The 19,907-nt window shown below is 37.0% G+C and overlaps 1 protein-coding gene across 1 annotated transcript in view; it reads right to left on the minus strand.

The window, feature by feature from the left end:
• KCNH8 (potassium voltage-gated channel subfamily H member 8) overlaps positions 1-19,907 on the minus strand; it is a 387,731-nt gene that overhangs the window by 123,843 nt on the left and 243,981 nt on the right. The window contains exons 6-7 of the mRNA XM_067737194.1: positions 6,143-6,300; positions 535-742 (exon numbers count right to left, since the gene is read on the minus strand). Of these exons, the coding sequence (XP_067593295.1) occupies positions 535-742; positions 6,143-6,300 (366 nt within the window). The remainder of the gene's footprint in view (positions 1-534; positions 743-6,142; positions 6,301-19,907) is intronic.

Raw genomic sequence — 19,907 nt, forward strand, 5'->3', positions numbered from 1 at the left:
ATATTTGTAAATATCCTTTCTTCTGTATCATCACAAGTTCTCAAAGTATACTAAATGTGGAAGTCAGTATGATAGTGCTGTCTCTCTTTTTTTAGGAGAAAATAGTAGAGATATCCTTTTTATTATTCACTTGCCACCTCAAATACAAGTGATCATTTTCTTATGATTTAAAAATATTGCAATGACTGGCCAGTTCCCCATGATTTATTGTTACTAGCCCTCCATTGGATATGCTAAGATAAGATCACACATTACTTATCTAAACACTTCTACAGACGTGCTGGGCACTTTTAAAAGTTCACCCATTGAGAACTTAACCCAATTCTCTTTGAAAAAAATGCAAGGTTGTTCCAGAAAACTTTCTTAAAAGAAATCATTTGTACCATGGACCCTCTCCACACACCCCCAAAAACGATGAGACAAATCAACAGTCAGAAGACATATATTTATAGCCTCATCTTTCACCTCCTCCAAATTCTAGACAATCCTCTTTTTCACTTAAAAATGGAAAATGCGACAAATGTAAGCCCTTACCAACTTCCCACTTCAGAAGGCTGTTGTCTTCCATCTCCATTTTTCCAATGACATACCAGATACATGCCATCCAGTGTGCAAGAAGGGCAAACATGGACATGAGCAGAGTCAGGACGATTGTGCTGTGTTGGGAATAACGGTCCAACTTCTGCAGGAGACGCAGAAGACGCAGTAGCCGGACGGTCTTCAGGAGATGCACGAGAGACACCTACGTGGGAAAAAACGCACAGCTTGGCTCACGGAGTCATTACATCCACAACAGTCACTTCATCTACAGCCACTCTGGGAAGTTCTTGAAATTAAGCGTAATCGGGATTCCAACACTGTGACCATTTTATGACCATTTCTATGTCGTTTCCTGATATGTTATATCAGAAATTGATAAGATAAAAGATGATAAGGCAATTTAATTTCTTTGAGTGAATAATTATCTTCCTTAATTAAGATGTATCTTTTTTTCTCTACCTATATGACTGAAGATAATTTTATATATTCTGATATACAACTGAAACACATTATGGGATCGGGATTGAATAGATGTCTCCACCCTTTTCTTTTAATTTCTTTCAATTCCACTTCCCCTTCTCCATGTAAGGGAGCTGCGTTATAACAAAACTTTGTATAGACTGAAGTAAAACCCTGTAAAGTGGTAGCAAAAGTAACTTAGGTTTCTTATTTTTAAATAGTGAGACCTAGAAACTTGAGTACGATCTGCTCACAAATACCAGTAGCACCTCCTGCTTCATGTGCTTTGCTATCGTCCTTCTAACATTATCAATAGATAAAGAAAACATTTGCCTGGAGCACATACATTCTGCGCTTTCTGTTAAACAAACATGCTTAGGGAACCAAAATCAAATGGAACAAAATTTTGGAAAAACCTTTTAGATGCTGCCTCTGTATGAACTAGAACAACAGACTTGTAGTGAAGGAGTTAGTTTCTTGACTTTAGGGCTCAACTGAAAAATGTGCACCATTGGTGTTCACCAGAAAGGTCAATGTCACTATTACAACACATGTGTTGCACTAATATACACTCTTTTTAATACCTTCCAAGAGAAAAGAAAAGTTAAATAAAACATTAACTCATATGCAAATAGAATCTGACAAGTTCCTTGACCTATTCTAATTTGGGGGGTGAACCATAAATAGAGGGTAAGGAAGTGGTTTGTATGACTATACCTAAGCATAATTTTTCCTTTACAGGCAGAATCATAAACAAGGTCAGCATCTTTTGAGAGTCTGCCTTTATAATTATCGGGAGTCAACTGACTTCTAATTTCTCCCTCCTCCAGCCATCTTCCCTTATCTCCAAGAAAAATGTACCTAGAGCAGTGCCTGACACATAGGAAGTGCTCAGTAAATTTGTGTTAAATGAGTGAATGGATAAGCTATTATGTGAAAATGCAAAACACTCCAGGCTCACTATAACAATAGATATTCAATAAAAGTGTCTTCCACTGTAATCTTGTGAATTATTCTATACTGAAATATAAAAACATCATAAGGATGGGAATTCCCTGGCGGTCCAGTGGTTAGGACTCCACGCTTCCACGGCAGCGGGCCTGGGTTCGATCCCTGGTCAGGCAACTAAGATCCTGCAAGGTGTGTTGTGGCAAAAAAAAAAAATCATAAGGTCAGTTGAGGAAGTTGCCAGGTAGCTGTGGTCTTTTATTCCTTTTTGTGGGTCTTCTGGGTAGAGTTTTACTTTCTTCTCCTTCATACTCATGTTCTCATCTATCATTTCTCCAGCTGATTGTAAGTCAGATGCAGTTTCTACTTTGTGGTTTAGAGGAATTACTAGGGGTGAAATTTATTTTATAGGTAGGTGAATTTGATAGATAACAATTTTGTAAGTAAAGTGAATCCTGGAGCAGAACTCTCAAATGGAGGATACCATCTGCTATGGACTGAATTGTGTTCCTGCAAATTTCATATGTTGAAGCCCTAACCCCCAGTGTGACGGTATTTGAGATGGGGTCTTTGGGAAGTAATTTGGTTTAGATGGGGTCATGAGGGTGGGGTCCTCAAGATGGGATTAATGCCTCTATAAGAATAGACCACAGCACCCTCTCTCTTGTTTGCCACCCACCCCAATCTCTCGCTCCCTCCCCTCACTGTATGAGGGCCACGTGAGGACGTGGAAAGAAGACAGCCGTCTACAAGCCAGGAAGAGAGCCTTCACCAAGAATCAAATTGGCTGAAAGCTTGATCTTGGACTTCCCAGCCATCAGGAGAGTGAGAAATAAATTCCCGTTGTTGAAGCCATCCAGTTTATGATATTTTCTTATAGCTGCCTGAGTAGACTAACACACCATCTGAATATAGAGTACTGATGCAGGCAAGCTCCCCATTTTCTCTGGCCAGAAAGGGGATGTTTGAGGGAAGAATGTGAGGCTGCCCTTACATGAGAACAATAGTCATTTACAAAAATAAGGGACATGAGCCTGGGAGTCCAGGATGAGCCAGCCCTGGTGATTTCGCTGTCACTTAAAAAAATTTGTATTTATTCCTATCTGAGTCCAAAAGCTCCAGCTATAAAATGTGAATTTTGGCTCTTGATGAATGATAGAAGAAAGAGGCATATTTGATTTCGATGGAAATATATCATCTGAAAAAGAGAAAGGAACTTCTTACTCTTGGGATGCTGCTCTGAATTTGTCATTGATAAGAATTATAAGCACCTTGTAGACAGGTGCAAGACAGTGAATGATGCATTCATCAAAAACCTCTATCAAACTGCAGTTTCCCGTATTACCAAGTGGACATAACCACCTCCTGGCTATCCACTAGGGAAGAAAAAGGAGAAAGAAAAAAGTTAATTACTGTACTGAGGTCCTTCTAGGTATTAGACACTTGGCAAGGTATTTTATAGAAAAGTTTCCTTTGTAGGCTACTCAGAAACCCTGCAGGAATTTTTACGATTTTAGGCCTATTCTGATATTAACTTTCCCAAGAAGCCACTCAGATGGTAAGTGATAAAACTTGGATTCATACTTTTGCCTTTTTACTCTCATTCTTTGTCTCATTCACAATTTTACTTTCTTTGTCTCATTCACAATTTTACCTCTTGTCGTGCCTTTCATCGTGACTTATACACAGTAAGTTTTAATAAGTAAATGTGTGAGCTGCATGTAAAACATTTGCCATCAGCAATTGTGGGCAGAGCCAAAGCTAAAGCATGCAGTACATTTTGATGGTTGCCATGCATTTTAGAATGTCATCTATGGAGATGCACTAACTGGACCCACTTTAGACCTGGAAAATCAGCCCCTTTGTTATTTTATTTGTTTGTTCCTGCTCTTCTTTTTGTAAGTCTGTGTAGTATAACAGTAGCATAACTTATGAACTTTTCCTTATAACTTATGCTTTCCTGGGAAGTAAATGTAATATTTTGAACAAGCTTTTCTATTCAAATCGAATATTTCATACTGACTAATATATTGGGAGGAATAACAAATTTATATGCCAATTGTTTTTTTTTTTATTAATTTATTTATTTTTGGCTGTGTTGGGTCTTCGTTTCTGTGCGAGGGCTTTCTCTAGTTGCGGCGAGCGGGGGCCACACTTCATCACGGTGTGCGGGTCTCTCACTATCGCGGCCTCTCGTTGAGGAACACAAGCTCCAGATGCGCAGGCTCAGTTGTTGTGGCTCACGGGCCCAGTTGCTCCGCGGCATGTGGGATCTTCCCAGACCAGGGCTCGAACCCGTGTCCCCTGCATTGGCAGGCAGATTATCAACCACTGCGCCACAAGGGAAGCCCATGCCAATTGTTAAATGATCATAAGCTCACCCTTGTGAAAAGCAGAAAAATTATCACTGATAATAGAGAGAGATTCCTTACTTCCTTCCTCTTTTTCTTTCTTTCTGATATAGATGTTGATCTATAACTTCAAATCTTTATAAAGGATTTGTGCTGTATTTCACAAGTGAGAACGAAGAAGGGTAGCAGAAGCACAGTGAAAATGTACAAGTATTTAAAATTCATCAAATTATGAGAATTAGACTTTTTCAAAATTATTTACTCGTGTTAATTTTAGGCAATGGAAATTTTAATCATATCTAAACATTTTACTTATTTTTTATTTTATAGACTTTATAGTACATGATATATATATGTTTAAAATTATCCTATTTGTTCAGTGCCCAAAGAGAAATGGAATATAAAAAATGATTATTAGTATTTAGTAGCAGAGCAAGTTAATTTACAGCAGTCTATGAAACACCATTTATTTAACAATTCTCCAGGATAATTTGGAAAATTTTTCTTATCATTTTATGAATTATCTACTTCTTCAGGATATTTTTTGGCAGTCTTGCAAAAGCCTTGTTTTAAGTCATTACACTTTCATTATAGTATACTTATCTAGTCAAATTCAATCTTAAAAAGCACTTTAAAAAGCTTGGATAACAATCCACTTTAGCACTGATTGATATTATATACTAGATTTTCCCCAGAGCTTTCCCTTCAGCTGAGTTATAAACCTCTTAACAATGTTGACACTCTCAACTTCCCAACTTAAAAAAAATTGAAAGAAAAAGAAAAATACTATTATACAGGCAATTAACAAATGCAACAAATGCACAAATCTGTACTATGTAGTCAGGAGTTTAGTTCAGTCTCCGTTCTGAAGTCAGTAATGATTGTATTTGAAACATTGATCACTTTGTTTAATATTGAAAACTATGCTATTAAATTCTTGATAGAGAATATAATTTCTATGGGGAGAGGTTTGTCAACTGAGTAGGAAATATGTTTAATTTGAACTAACGTCTAGTAAATTTTTGCCTACTAAAATTGGTTACTCTGGCAGCAAATTGTATTACTCGTCCAAAAATTCTCTTATACCTTCCTAAAAGTCTCTCTATTTATAAGGGAACACTTAATGCTTTTAAGAGTGTCAATCATTAAATAGTAAAAATAGCTATGACTACAAGAGGGCATACTTTCTTTCCTGTAAGAAATCTGAGAATAAAAGCTTTAGATGAAGAAAGAGGAGAAGTTACAAATACCAATAAAAATTCAAGAGGATGCTTGGTTTATGTTGGTCATTTTATCATTTAGATTTTTGCTCAATCCAACATTTTTACAGGGACTTCTAAGAAGTAGTTGAATTCTATTTTAATTTCAACCTATCTTTCTATCTTGATAGGTCTTCTGTTTGTTTTGCCATTGAATAATGAAATATTCAAAAGGTAGCGAGTAAAAGTCATAAAAGTAGAAGAAATTTTCAAACTCTCCACCAAATTCTTGAGGGAAATATCTGGCTCAGTAACATAAAGTAATGCTTCAATTCCTGCAGATGGTTTCCTTATCAAAGGATTTGTTTAGTGAGTCAATTTGATGATAAATTCAAGCTTTTAATATCCTGGTTCTAGGTATTTAAATGATTAGAAATGGGTAATACAAATTTCAAAAAGGAAGTAACTCCTTTAATTGGAGAATCTGGCCTGCATATCATTGGTGACATTGGCCTCTTTATTAAAAAGGGCACAAAATCCTGGACATACAAATTGCGACAAACATTTAAAACCTGAACATGTGAAAAATAAGCACAGGGGTAAAAGCAACCTTCAAGGTCATGTGGAAGGGAGCTCTTTACTCACCACTGTGACGTTGAAAGCATACAGGAGGTCAAAAGGCAGGGCAGCAATTAAATCAATGATGAACCAGGTTGTGACATAGTGGATGCAAATTGATCTTGCTTCAAAGATAACTTGGCCAGACTTGCTGACATAGGTTGTTCGAAAATTTAAAATAATATCTGCTTGAGAAAAAAAGGATAGAGTAAGAGCATTTAGGAGAAAGAGAGAGAGAAGGAAAGAAGGAAAGACAAGGTAAGAAGAGAAGATGGAAGGAAGACAGGCAGGTGGGCGGGGGGGAAGGAAGCGAGGAAGAAAACTATATTAAATTAGACTAACGGTAACCTCTTAACGTACTTTAGATTGACAATACCCAAAATACTCTTCTTGACAGATCCAGCTCAACTCAACAAACAAGTATTGGAGAAAGGTGAAGAAAGTAGTATTTTCTGAGCAGTAATACATTCCAGACTTTGGGCCACATGTTAACATAATTAAAATAAATAATAATAACAACAATAGGCAACACTTACTGAATGCTCACTGTGTACCAGACATTGTCCTAAGAACTTAGCTTAGATTGTTTCACTTACTCAGAATGTCTTCTACCGTAGACGACGATGGTAACATAGCAGACAGTACATAGTAGGCAGTATTAGCAGAGGCAGAAACTAAGTCTCAGTGGGAAAAGTAACTCATCCACGATCATCTTGCCAACAGTGGCAGAGACGACTCTGAACACAAGTATAATTTGCAGTCCATGTTCTTTTAATTTATTTTTTATCCAGTAGTACTCTATTCCATGTACAAAAGTTTTACTAATCTCCGTATGTTTATGAAACTGATCCTTGCCCTGAAGGTGTTTGTATTCACAAAATATCAGAAGTTTCTTCTTTGGATTTCTAGGTTAAACTCCCCATTCCATTTAAATGGAAGATATAATCATTTTCAACCATTCTTTACATCATCCTTTTAATATATTTTTATTTTATGTTTATTTTATATTTGTATTTATTTTATATTTATATTATATTTTACTACCTATTTATCAAACTTTTAACAATATATGACATCCTTGTGAGGGCTGGTCAAAGGACAAAGCCATAGACATGTGGACCATCTAGAGTTCAATCCTGCCGCCTATGAATAAACTTCTCAGAGTCTGTCACATAGTTCTTGGGTTAAATATCATTAAAGCACTGGAAAGGGTTATATTTTCTTTAATTTGTTTTACAGTTGAGTATGACCAAGTTATGGGGAATTTTGGGATTGGTGCATACACGTAAGTGTGTTGAAGGCTGCTCATTTTCTGCACTGGCAACCCCAACAGAAACATATTTGTCGGTGGGACTTTGGTCTTCGGGAGTGTCATGATTCAGTGACAAAGATCAAAGGAAGGAATTTGGGAAGTAAGTACCCCAAAGAGAATAGGAATTCAAGGAGCTAGGAAACGAATGCTAAGCTCTGAGTTACATAATTTTTAAATGAATTGGAGTACTCTTTACAGCTAATGTAAACCATTGCAAGTACGTGGAACTGTGTCATGTGAGGTTAAGAACTTGTTGGTATCATGATTGTAATGATAATAATAATAAAGATTACAATAATGTGCACTTTACACATTTGTAGATCATGTTTACTTTTCACTTCACATCACATTTGAAGGAGAATTCTAAGATGCCCCCCACCCCCAATTCCCTGCCACCACCCTCACTCTCCTCTGATCTCTTCCCCTTGGGTAAGGGTGGATTCCCTGAGCATGATGAGATATGAAGATGTGATCACATTACATCATAGGGGTAAAGAGAGATGATCTGCGTGGCCTGCCCTCATCAGGTGAGCCCTTTAAAGCCGACCTTTCTCCATCTGGTGTTAAGGGATTGGAAAGCAGTGAGGCATGCTCTTCCTGGCCTGGAAGCAACAACTGTGTATTATGGGGAGGGCCACACGGCCGGGAACGGCGGGCAGCCTCTAATTGCTGAGAATGACCCCTCACTGACATCTCGTGAGAAACGGAGACCTTAGTCCCACAACCATAAAGAAATTTGCTCAACAGCCACATGAGATAGGAAGAGAATCCTGGGCTCCAGAATGGACCACAAGCTGACACCTTGATTTCAACTTTCTGAGGCCCTGAGGAGAGACTTCAGCTAAGGTAGATCTGGACTTCTGACCTATAGAAACTATGAGATAATAAACGGGTATTGTTTTAAGCTGATGTGTTTGCGGTAATTGGCTATGCAGCAATAAAAAAACTAATACAACATTTAGTAAGTCATCTGGTTCTCATTATAGCCTGTGAGATGAGATAATACAGGAATTCTGACAAAACAGATTACTATTACGTTATTATAGATAACACATATGTTCTTAATATGAACACAGTGCTGTTCTACGACCTTTATAATCATAATCTCATTGACTCCTTACAACAATGCTAAGCGGTAAGTATTTTTATTAGTCCCTTTTACAGATGAGAAAACTGAGGCAGAAAAGACGTCAAGTGATCTGCCCAGGGTCACACATGATGAACTAAACCCCTCAGTTAGTTAGTGAAAAGAGCAAGACATGGATTCAAGTCTCTTAAATTCCAATTCTGTGCTTTGGGTTTTGGTGCCTCAACAGAGACCAGTCATATCTCAGATCTGGAAGCAAGTTCTAGGTGACTCAAAAAGAAAACATTAATTGTTCTAGACTATTGTGAATGATCTAACTTATTAAGATGGCATTATTAGAAGTCATTTTTGTCAAAAAATAAAAATATTAAAATACTTCCATTGTGGGCTTCCCTGGTGGCGCAGTGGTTGAGAGTCCACCTGCCGATGCAGGGGACACGGGTTCATGCCCTGGTCCGGGAAGATCCCACATGCCGCGGAGCGGCTGGGCGCGTGAGCCATGGCCGCTGAGCCTGCGCGTCCGGAACCTGTGCTCCGCAACGGGAGAGGCCACGACAGTGAGAGGCCCGTGTACCGCAAAACAAAACAAAACAAAACAAAAACAAAAACAACAACAACAAACTTCCATTGTTAATACTGAGAATATGAAAGGATGAAGCTAGTTGATAAGCCACTCACAAAGGATGAACACAATCCCAAGGTGATTTCCACTGCAGAGTAAAAGTGCTATCATGGCAAAAAGTACCAATGCATCCCTGAAGTATGGCCACCAAAGGGGGCTGGGAGCTCAGGGGAATGTTGTGAAGTTGTTGGGGTAGCAGGTGACCTTTTCATTCTTTCTCTTTAACTTTCTAGACTCATGTATTTGTGCATTAGCCGAGCAATTTAACAGCTTAGACCAGCACCTGTTGAAATAAAGCAGTCGATAAGTAGTTCATTATCAAATTGAAGGAATAAATGCCTTTGTGTATTTACTAACTGATCACCAGGTTCTACCACAGATTTTACAGAAAACCCACTGCCACCATCCACATACCTGGGGTGCTCTCCTGAATGGAGGAATGGAAGAAGTGATCGATTGGTCTTTGGTTGACTGATACAGTAAACATTTTTAAAGCTATGTGGTTGACTAAAGAATAAAATAGAGGTGCAGACTTCTGAACAGAAAAGATATTTTCTTGGATGAGTCATTACAAAATATTAGTTTAGAAAGCTTTTTAAAAAATAATCTGTTACTCAATTGAGTTAATTGGATGAAAAGAAGATGTGTTTATTTTTACGTTTAAAAAGAAGTAATGGTAAGACTTTTAAACACAAAGAATGTTAACAGCAAAAGAATAAAATCTATCTTTTAAATTTATGGATACAAATATATTTTTGAAGTACTTGAGTACTTTCAGGTTTATTTTCAGGGAGAAAACCTAGATATGTATTATATTCTAAGATTTCTAGGACTATGGTATCATATAAGGACTGTAGGTTTGAGTGAGTGATGAGTATTATTTTTATTTATTTTTTAACTCTTTTAAAAATTTTATTGAAGTATAGTCGATTTACAATGTATTATTTTTATTTATTTATTTATTTTAAAAAACCTTTTATTCTATATTGGAGTATAGTTGATTAACAATGTTGTGTTAGTTTCAGGGATAGGGCAAAGTGATTCAGTTATACATATGCATGTAGCTATTCTTTTTCAAGTTCTTTTCCCATTTGGGTTACTACATAATTATTTTTAGATAGCTGATTTTTTTTTAAAAAACCTACTTTTGTCATACACATAATAATAGACATAGTTCTGTTGTACTGTGATTTACAAAACATATTTTCATGTTTATTAGCTTGTGTTGTTCCCATGCCAACTCTCTCAGGTGTACTATCACTGACATTTTACTAATGACTCAGGAGATTTAAGGAAATTGTTTAAAGCCATAAAGATAGTAAGCAAGAGAGAAACAGGACATCTTTTGCAGGCAATTCCATTTTCTTTCCATTATCTTAAAGATTTACTGCACGTTCAAATATATTTTAGGGGCAATACCAATAGGTCAGTGCAGAGAGATGTATTTCCGATTTTAGCCCTTAGATTCATTTCAGCATTGGCAGCGCCCAGGTAAAATCTGGGTCACAGAATTGAATGTGGGGGAATGAACTGTCTTTGATTCTGGGAATATGAGGATTAAGCATCTGTCCAGGGAGAACTGAGAAATCACTCTGTGTTCTCTCCACTGATAAAGATGTGGTGGCACTGTAAATGTTCCCTTAACGGAAGGGCAGAAATGGGGAGCACACGTTCTTTCAGAGTGAGGGAAACACAGAATAAAATTAGATTGTGACGAGGGAAAAAAGAGCCTCCCAGATCTGGTGTTCCTCATAAAAGAACCACGGGGGTGAAGAGGAGATTCACCAACTATACTGGGTCCAGCTGCTCTTTCCCCTGTAGTTGTCTCACTTCCCATAAAGTTTTACACCTTCAGTGAATTAACTCAGCGACTCATTCAAATGTTGCAGTAAGAATGTGGTCTCCTCCAGACCCTAACCCTAACCTTCCTAAAAGGCAGCAGTATGGTTTTCATTCCGAGATATCTAGAAAGTATAATGTTTTTCAACTTTATGTTGAAAGATACATGAAAATTCATTAATATAGAAATTTTTATATTTAACTTTTCTTGTTAATTCCATTTACTATCAACGTGCACAACTGTCTATAAGCACACATACACACAGTTTGAATCAGGAAAAATATTTCCAAAACTATAATGAATTGAGTCATACGAATTTAGCACTTAGAAATGTTAATGCCTCACGTATGTGTGTATGCACAAGCAGTCTCTTGTGGCACACGGTGCTGGTATCATGTGAAATGAATAAACAAACAGGGTAATAGAGAATTACCATATATACATACATACATGTGATTTACAGAATTTCAAAAAATTGATCATAATATACCCCACCAAAATGAGGCAGACTATAATTGAATTCTTTTATGATTCAGATCACGCTGAGTTATTTTGCAGGATAATCAGTTTACCTTGCTGTATTTAGGTTTTACACAAGCATGATGAAAATAAAGACAAATAATAGAGAGAGAACTGTACGTGTTTTGTTCTCACATGGTTAAGACCTCCAAAAACAAGTGTTTCATTTCTGTCTCTCACTAAATGGTTATGTATGAGAACTAAAAGGCAAGAAGATTAAAACCAGTTTTTCCAGTTTGATTTCCTTGAGAACTCTGTGATTAGAAAGTACAAAAAAAAAAAAAAAGGTTAAATTTGATATGGCACAAATTAGTAGATTTCTTTATTAGCATGCACGCCAGATGGGAAATAATTTTAAAATAATATTGACTTACGTGTTAAAAAGTAAATTAAAATAGAATGGTGTGCATGAGAGCATATGCACCAAATACAAATAATATCTTCATTTAGCCATTTCTTTACAATTTAATCAATATAGTACAGCGAGGGTGGAGAGAGATTTAACTAAACCAGCTGCCGACTAATATTCTAAAGATACCCAGTCTTTTTCCATTGCTTGTGAGACACTCCTCTGAACACAGTATGATGCCACAGCAAATGTGAGTTGCACGTGTGGGCAGAATGAATAACTGGGGGTTGATTAATGAAGGGGCTTGAGGGACTCAAAATCCTAAGAATGGCTGTAATTGATTGCTAGGATTAGTGGATGAGATTTTCATACCACCTGATCCTTGCTCATCTTGTCAGCATTTGTCCCTCCTGCTTACCTTAAATGAGAAGTTTATGGAAATGAAAGGGCAGCAGACAGAGGGAGAAGCAGCAGTTAAGAGCAATTGCCTGCGGAAGAAAAGGTAAGGCTGAAAGAATGCAACCAGGTGGGTTGGGCGTGGTCGATACCATCACTGATTTCTGTTTTGTACCAGGGTCATGGTGGACTCGTACATCAGTTTTGACCCTCAACGTCAACATCAGATGGAACAGCCCAGAAAAAAAGTCCTTCCATCCCAACTTCTCTTTGAATGGAAGAACCCCATCCATGTCATGCTTCATAAGGATGCGGTCAACAAGGCCTTGAATGCTTCTGGCAATGGTGAGCCCTCTGCCTTTTGCCAGCGCTGTCTTAGTTTGACGCATCCTTCCTACTTTCCTCAAATAGGCGTCTTCCTCCTCTCTCCCAGAGATCTCCATCTCAACGCTAAGACCCAGCTCCACTCAATGACCAGCAAGCTACAGTGCTGGACATCCTATGCCAACCAACTAGCAAGACAGGAACAAAGCCCATCCATTAGCGGAGAGGCTGCCTAAAATCATAATAAGGTCACAGACACCCCAAAACACACCACCAGATGCAGTCCTGCCCACCAGAAAAACAAGATCCAGCCTCATGCACCAGAACACAGGCACTAGTCCCCTCCAAAAGGAAGCCTACACAACCTGCTGAACCAACCTTAGCCTCTGGGGGCAGACACCAAAAAGAACGGGAACTACAAACCTGCAGCCTGCCAAAAGGAAACCCCAAACACAGTAAGTTAAGCAAAATGAGAAGACAGAGAAACACACAGCTGATGAAGGAGAAAGGTAAAAACTTACCAGACCAAACAAATGAAGAGGAAATAGGCAGTCTAACTGAAAAAGAATTCAGAGTAATGACACTAAAGATGATCCAAAATCTTGGAAATAGAATGGAGAAAATAAAAGAAACACTTAACAAGGAACTAGAAGAACTAAAGAGCAAATAAACAATGATGAACAGCACAATAAATGAAATTAAAAATTCTTTAGAAGGAATCAATAGCAGAATAACTGAGGCAGAAGAATGGAGAAGTGATTTGGAAGATAAAATAGTGGAATTACTGCAGAGCAGAATAAAGAAAAAAGAATGAAAAGAATTGAGGACAGTCTCAGAGAGCTCTCGGACAACATTAAACACACCAACATTCTAATTATAGGGGTCCCAGAAGAAGAAGAGAAAAAGAAAGGGACTAAGAAAATATTTGAAGAGATTATAGTTGAAAACTTCCCTAATATGGGAAAGGAAAGAGTCAATCAAGTCCAGGAAGTGCAGAGAGTTCCATACAGGATAAATCCAAGGAGAAACACACCAAGACACATATTAATCAAACTATCAAAAATTAAATACAAAGAAAAAATATTAAAAGCATCAAGGGAAAAACAACAAATAACATACAAGGGAATCCCCCTAAGGTTAACAGCAGATCTTTCAGCAGAAACTCTGCAAGCCAGAAGGGAGTGGCAGGCCATATTTAAAGGGATGAAAGGGAAAAACCTACAACGAAGATTACTCTACCCAGCAAGGATCTCATTCAGATTCAACGGAGAAATTAAAACTTTTACACAAAAGCAAAAGATAAGAGAATTCAGCACCACCAAACCAGCTTTACAACAAATGCTAAAGGAACTTCTCTAGGCAGGAAACACAAGAGAAGGAAAAGACCTATAATAACAACCCCCCCCCCCAAATTACAAAAATGGTAATAGGAACATACATATCGATAATTACCTTAAATGCAAATGGAGTAAATGCTCCAACCAAAACACATAGACTGGCTGAATGGATCCAAAAACATGAGCCATATATATATGTCTACAAGATACCCACTTCAAACCTAGGGACACATACAGACTGAAAGTGAGGGGATGGAAAAAGATATTCTATGAAAGTGGAAATCAAAGGAAAGTTGCAGTAGCAATTCTCATATCAGACAAGATAGACTTTAAAATAAAGACTATTACAAGAGACAAAGAAGGACACTACCTAATGATCAAGGGATCAATCTAAGAAGATATAGCAATTGTAAATATCTATGCATCCAACATCAGAGCACCTCAATACATAAGGCAAATGCTAACAGACATAAAAAGGGAAAGTGACAGTAACACAATCATTGTAGGTGACTTTAGCACTCCAATTTCAGCAATGGACAGATTGTCCAATGTGAAAATAAGTAAGGAAACACAAGCTTTAAATGACACATTAAACAAGATGGACTTAAATGATATTTATAGGACATTCCATCCAAAAACAACAGAATACAATTTCTTCTCAAGTGCTCATGGAACATTCTGCAGGATAGATCATATCCTGGGTCACAAATCAAGCCTTGGTAAATTTAAGAAAATTGAAATCATATCAAGTATCTTTTCCAACCACAACGCTATGAGGCTAGATATAAATTACAGGGAAAAATCTGTAAAAAATAAAAACACATGGAGGCTAAACAGTACACTACTTAATAACCAGAGATCACTGAAGAAATCAAAGGGAAATAAAAAAATACCTAGAGACAAATGACAATGAAAACACGACAACACAAAACCTATGGGATGCAGCAAAAGCAGTTCTAAGAGGGAAGTTTATAGCAATACAATCCTACCTCAGGAAACAAGAAACATCTCAAATAAACAACCTAACCTTACAGCTAAACTAATTAGAGAAAGATGAACAAAAAACCCCCAAAGTTAGCAGAGGGAAAGAAATCATAAAGATCAGATCAGAAATAAATAAAAAAGAAATGAAGGAAACAATAGCAAAGAGCCATAAAACTAAAAGCTGGTTCTTTGAGAAGATAAACAAAATTGATAAACCATTAGCCAGACTCATCAAGAAAAAACGGGAGAACACACAAATCAATAGAATTAGAAATGAAAAAGGAGAAGTAACAACTGTCACTGCAGAAATACAAAGGATCATGAGAGATTACTGAAAGCAACTATATACCAATAAACTGGACAACCTGGAAGAAATGGACAAATTCTTAGAAAAGCACAACGTTCTGAGACGGAACCAGGAAGAAATAGAACATATAAACAGATCAATCACAAGCACTGAAATTGAGACTGTGATTAAAAATTTTCCAACAAAAAAAAGCTCAGGACCAGATGGCTTCACAGGTGAATTCTATTGAACATTTAGAGAAGAGCTAACATCTATACTTCTCAAACTCATACAAAATATAACAGAGGGAGGAACACTCTCAAACTCATTCTAGGAGGCTACCATAACCCTGATACCAAAACCAGACAAAGATGTCACAAAGAAAGAAAAGTACAGGCCAATATCACTAATCGACATAGATGCAAAAATCCTCAACAAAATACTAGCAAACAGAATCCAACAGCACGTTAAAAGGATCATACACCATGATCAAGTGGGGTTTACCCCAGGAATGCAAGGATTCTTCAATATATGCAAATCAATCAATGTGATACACCATATTAAGAAATTGAAGGAGAAAACCCATATGATCATCTCAATAGATGCAGAGAAAGCTTTCAACAAAATTCAACACCCATTTATGATTAAAAACGTCCAGAAAGCAGGCATAGAGGGAACTTACCTCAACATAATACAGGCCATATATGACAAACCCACAGCCAACATCGTTCTCAGTGGTAAAAAACTGAAACCATTTTCACTAAGATCAGGAACAAAACAAGGCTGTCCACTCGCACCACTATTATTCAACATTGTTTTGGAAGTTTTAGCCACAGCAATCAGAGAAGAAAAAGAAATAAAAGAAATCCAAATTGGAAAAGAAGTAAAGCTGTCACTGTTTGCAGATGACATGATATGATACAGAGAGAATCCTAAAGATACCATCAGAAATCTACTAGAGCTAAGCAATGAATTTGGTAAAGTAGCAGGATACAAAATTAATGCACAGAAATCTCTGGCATTCCTATACACTAATGATGAAAAATCTGAAAGAGAATTTAAGGAAACACTCCCATTTACCATTGCAACGAAAAGAATAAAATACCTAGGAAAAAAAATACCTAAGGAGACAAAAGACCTGTATGCAGAAAACTATAAGACACTGATGAAAGAAATTAAAGATGATAGAAACAGATGGAGAGATACACCATGTTCTTGGATTGGAAGGATCAACAGTGTGAAAATGACTATACTACCCAAAGCAATCTACAGATTCAATGCAATCCCTATCAAATTACCAATGGCATTTTTCATAGAACTAGAACAAAAAATTTCACAATTTGTATGGAAGCACAAAAGACCCTGAATAGCTGAAGCAATCTTGAGAAAGAAAAATGGAGCTGGAGGAATCAGGCTCCTGGACTTCAGACTACACTACAAAGCTACAGTAATCAAGACAATATGGTACTGGCACAAAAACAGAAATAGAGATCAATGGAACATGATTGAAAGCCCAGCGATAAACCCACACACATATGGTCACCTTATTTTTGATAAAGGAGGCAGGAATGTGCAGTGGAGAAAGGACAGCCTCTTCAATAAGTGGTGCTGGGAAAACTGGACAGCTACATATAAAAGAATGAAATTAGAACACCCTCTAACACCATACACAAAAATAAACTCAAAATGGATTAAAGACCTAAATGTAAGGCCAGACACTGTCAAACTCTTAGAGGAAAACATAGGCAGAGCACTCTAGGATATATATCACAGCTAGATCCTTTTTACCCACCTCCTAAAGAAATGGAAATAAAAACAAAAATACACAAATGGGACCTAATGAAACTTAAAAGCTTTTGCACAGCAAAGGAAACCATAAACAAGACCAAGAGACAACCCTCAGAATGGGAGAAAATATTAGCAAATGAAGGAACTGACAAAGATTTAGCCTCCAAAATTTACAAGCAGCTCAATATCAAAAAAACAAACAACCCTATCCAAAAATGGGCAGAAAACCTAAATAGACATTTCTCCAAAGAAGATATACAGATTGCCAGCAAACACATGAAAGAATGTTCAATATCACTAATCATTAGAGAAATGCAAATCAAAACTACAATGAGGTATCACCTCACATCAGTCAGAATGGCCATCATCAAAAAATCTACAAACAGTCAATGCTGGAGAGGTTGTGGAGAAAAGGGAACCCTCTTGCACTGTTGGTGGGAATGTAAACTGATATAACCACTATGTAGAACAGTATGGAGGTTCCTTAAAAAACTAAAAATAGAACTACCATACGACCCAGTAATCCTACTACTGGGCATATATGCTGAGAAAACCATAATTCAAAAAGAATCATATACCACAATGTTCATTTCAGCTCTATTTACAATAGCCAGGACGTGGAAGCAACCTAAGTGTCCATCGACAGATGAATGGATAAAGAAGATGTGGCACATGTATACAATGGAGTATTACTCAGCCATAAAAAGAAATGAAATTGAGTTATTTGTAGTGAGGTGGATGGACCTAGAGTGTGTCATATAGAGTGAAGTAAGACAGAAAGAGAAAAACAAATATCGTATGCCAACACATATATATATGGCATCTAAAAAAAAAGAAAAGTTTCTGATGAACCTAGGGGCAGGACAGGAATAAAGATGCAGACGTAGAGAATGGGCTTGAGGACACGGGGAGGGGGAAGGGTAAGCTGGGATGAAGTGAGAGTGGCATGGACTTATATACAGTACCAAATGTAAAATAGATACCTAGTGGGAAGCATCCGCATAGCACAGGAAGATCAGCTCCGTGTTTTGTGACCACCTAGAGGGGTGGAATAGGGAGGGTGGGAGGGAGACGCAAGAGGGAAGAGATATGGGAACATATGTATATGTATAACTGATTCACTTTGTTATACAGCAGAAACTAACACACCATTGTAAAGCACTTATACTCCAATAAAGACGTTAAAAAAAAGTGTTCATATAATTAGTGTTTGCCCCAGTGTGAAATCCAACACATATATCCTCATTAGACAGAAAAATTTTAGATCAAATAATGAGAGCTTTTATAGTTGCATAACATTTTACATTTTAATTAGGACTTTCATATTCGTTTTCATATTTGAGGAAAAGAATATCCTTTATATTTGTGATAGTCTTTAGTGCTATTTGCCAAATCTTTCTGGCTTTCGACCTCCTGGTATGATTATATTTCCCACCACCTGAAGAAATTAAGCATGTCTCTGTGACTTGCTTTGGCTAAAATTGTGAGAGCAGGAGTATCCTGAAACATTTCTGGGCAAAGTTTTGAGAGCTTGTATGCAGTTCCTCACATTTTCTTCTCCCTGCCTTGATGATCACAGAAGCACGTGACAAGATGGGGCCTCTATCAGCCTGGGATTCCGAGTGACTACAGGGCTCAGAGCTCACAGCTGATTCACAAGCACTTAGTATGAGGGAGGCACAAACCTTCGAGAATTTGAGCTTGCTTGTTACCACAGAAAACTCTTGCCCATCCTGACAGACATTCTTCAAAGGCTATAGAGAAGAGTGGCTCACAGTGAGAATTTGGAGTCAGGGTCCCGGGTGGTAGACCACTGAGCAGGTATTAGTTGTCTTTGCTGTTATTCCTACCAGTAGTGCTATTGCCGTTCTATAGGCTTCAAAAACTGAGAAACAGGGACCATGAATGACTTATCTAAGGTTGCCTGATGTATTCATTCATACTATTATTTTCATTGTTACTTTATAGACAGATAATTATGGCACAAATACTATAATGGTGTTAAAGTGACAATAAAATAATAATAAAAATAATAACAGGTAAATTTATTAAATTCTTGCTATGTGACAGGGCTTAAGTACATATATTAACTATTTTGAAATTCAGGTAATTTTTAGAGTCCTAAAAACTGTAGCATTTTGACTATAGGTTGCCATATGTTCAATTGTTCAACATATTTTAAAATGTCTTATTTCAAGAATTACATATATACTGTAAAGTACACTGGTGTTAAATGGATGGCTTGATGAATTTTCACAAAGTTGACCATCTTTGCCATCAACATGGATAGAGATATAACTAGGACCAGAACCCTAGAAGACTTCCATGATCCCATCCAGTCATTAACCCCTCCCAAAGTCATTGTTGTCCCAATTATCATAGAATAGTTTTGCTTAATTAGTTGGGAACTCTGTATAAAAGGAATCCTATAGTAGGTACTCTTGTATATAAATTCTTTCACTAGACATTGCATATGCAATTTTCATCAGTTTGGTACCATGTTTACTTGTTTACTTTTTTATTGCTCTATAGAATTTCATTGTATAACTATAAAGAAGTTCATTTCTTAATTTTATTGTTGCTGAAAATTTGATTTGGGTTGTTTCTAATTTGGGCTATTACAGTTAATGCTCTTAGAAACAAATACATGCATACATACATAAATACATAAATACGTGTGTATGCATGCACACAATACCTGTACCTTTCCTTGTACAAGTATAGGTGTGTCTGTCGATTCTATGAGTCAAATTTCTGGGTCATAAAGTAATTATATATTTTACTTTAGTACAGTGGCAAAAAGTTTAACAGAGAGACTGTACTAATTTACATTTTTACATACAGTATATGAAATTTCAGGTTGCTCTGTATCTTCCCACTACCTTGGTAATAATTTGTCTTTTTTTTTGGCCATTCTAGTGGTGGTGAAATTATTTTCATTTTCCTCA

This window comes from Pseudorca crassidens, chromosome 5 (genome assembly GCF_039906515.1).
Source record: "Pseudorca crassidens isolate mPseCra1 chromosome 5, mPseCra1.hap1, whole genome shotgun sequence".
In the NCBI taxonomy this organism is placed as follows: domain Eukaryota; kingdom Metazoa; phylum Chordata; class Mammalia; order Artiodactyla; family Delphinidae; genus Pseudorca; species Pseudorca crassidens.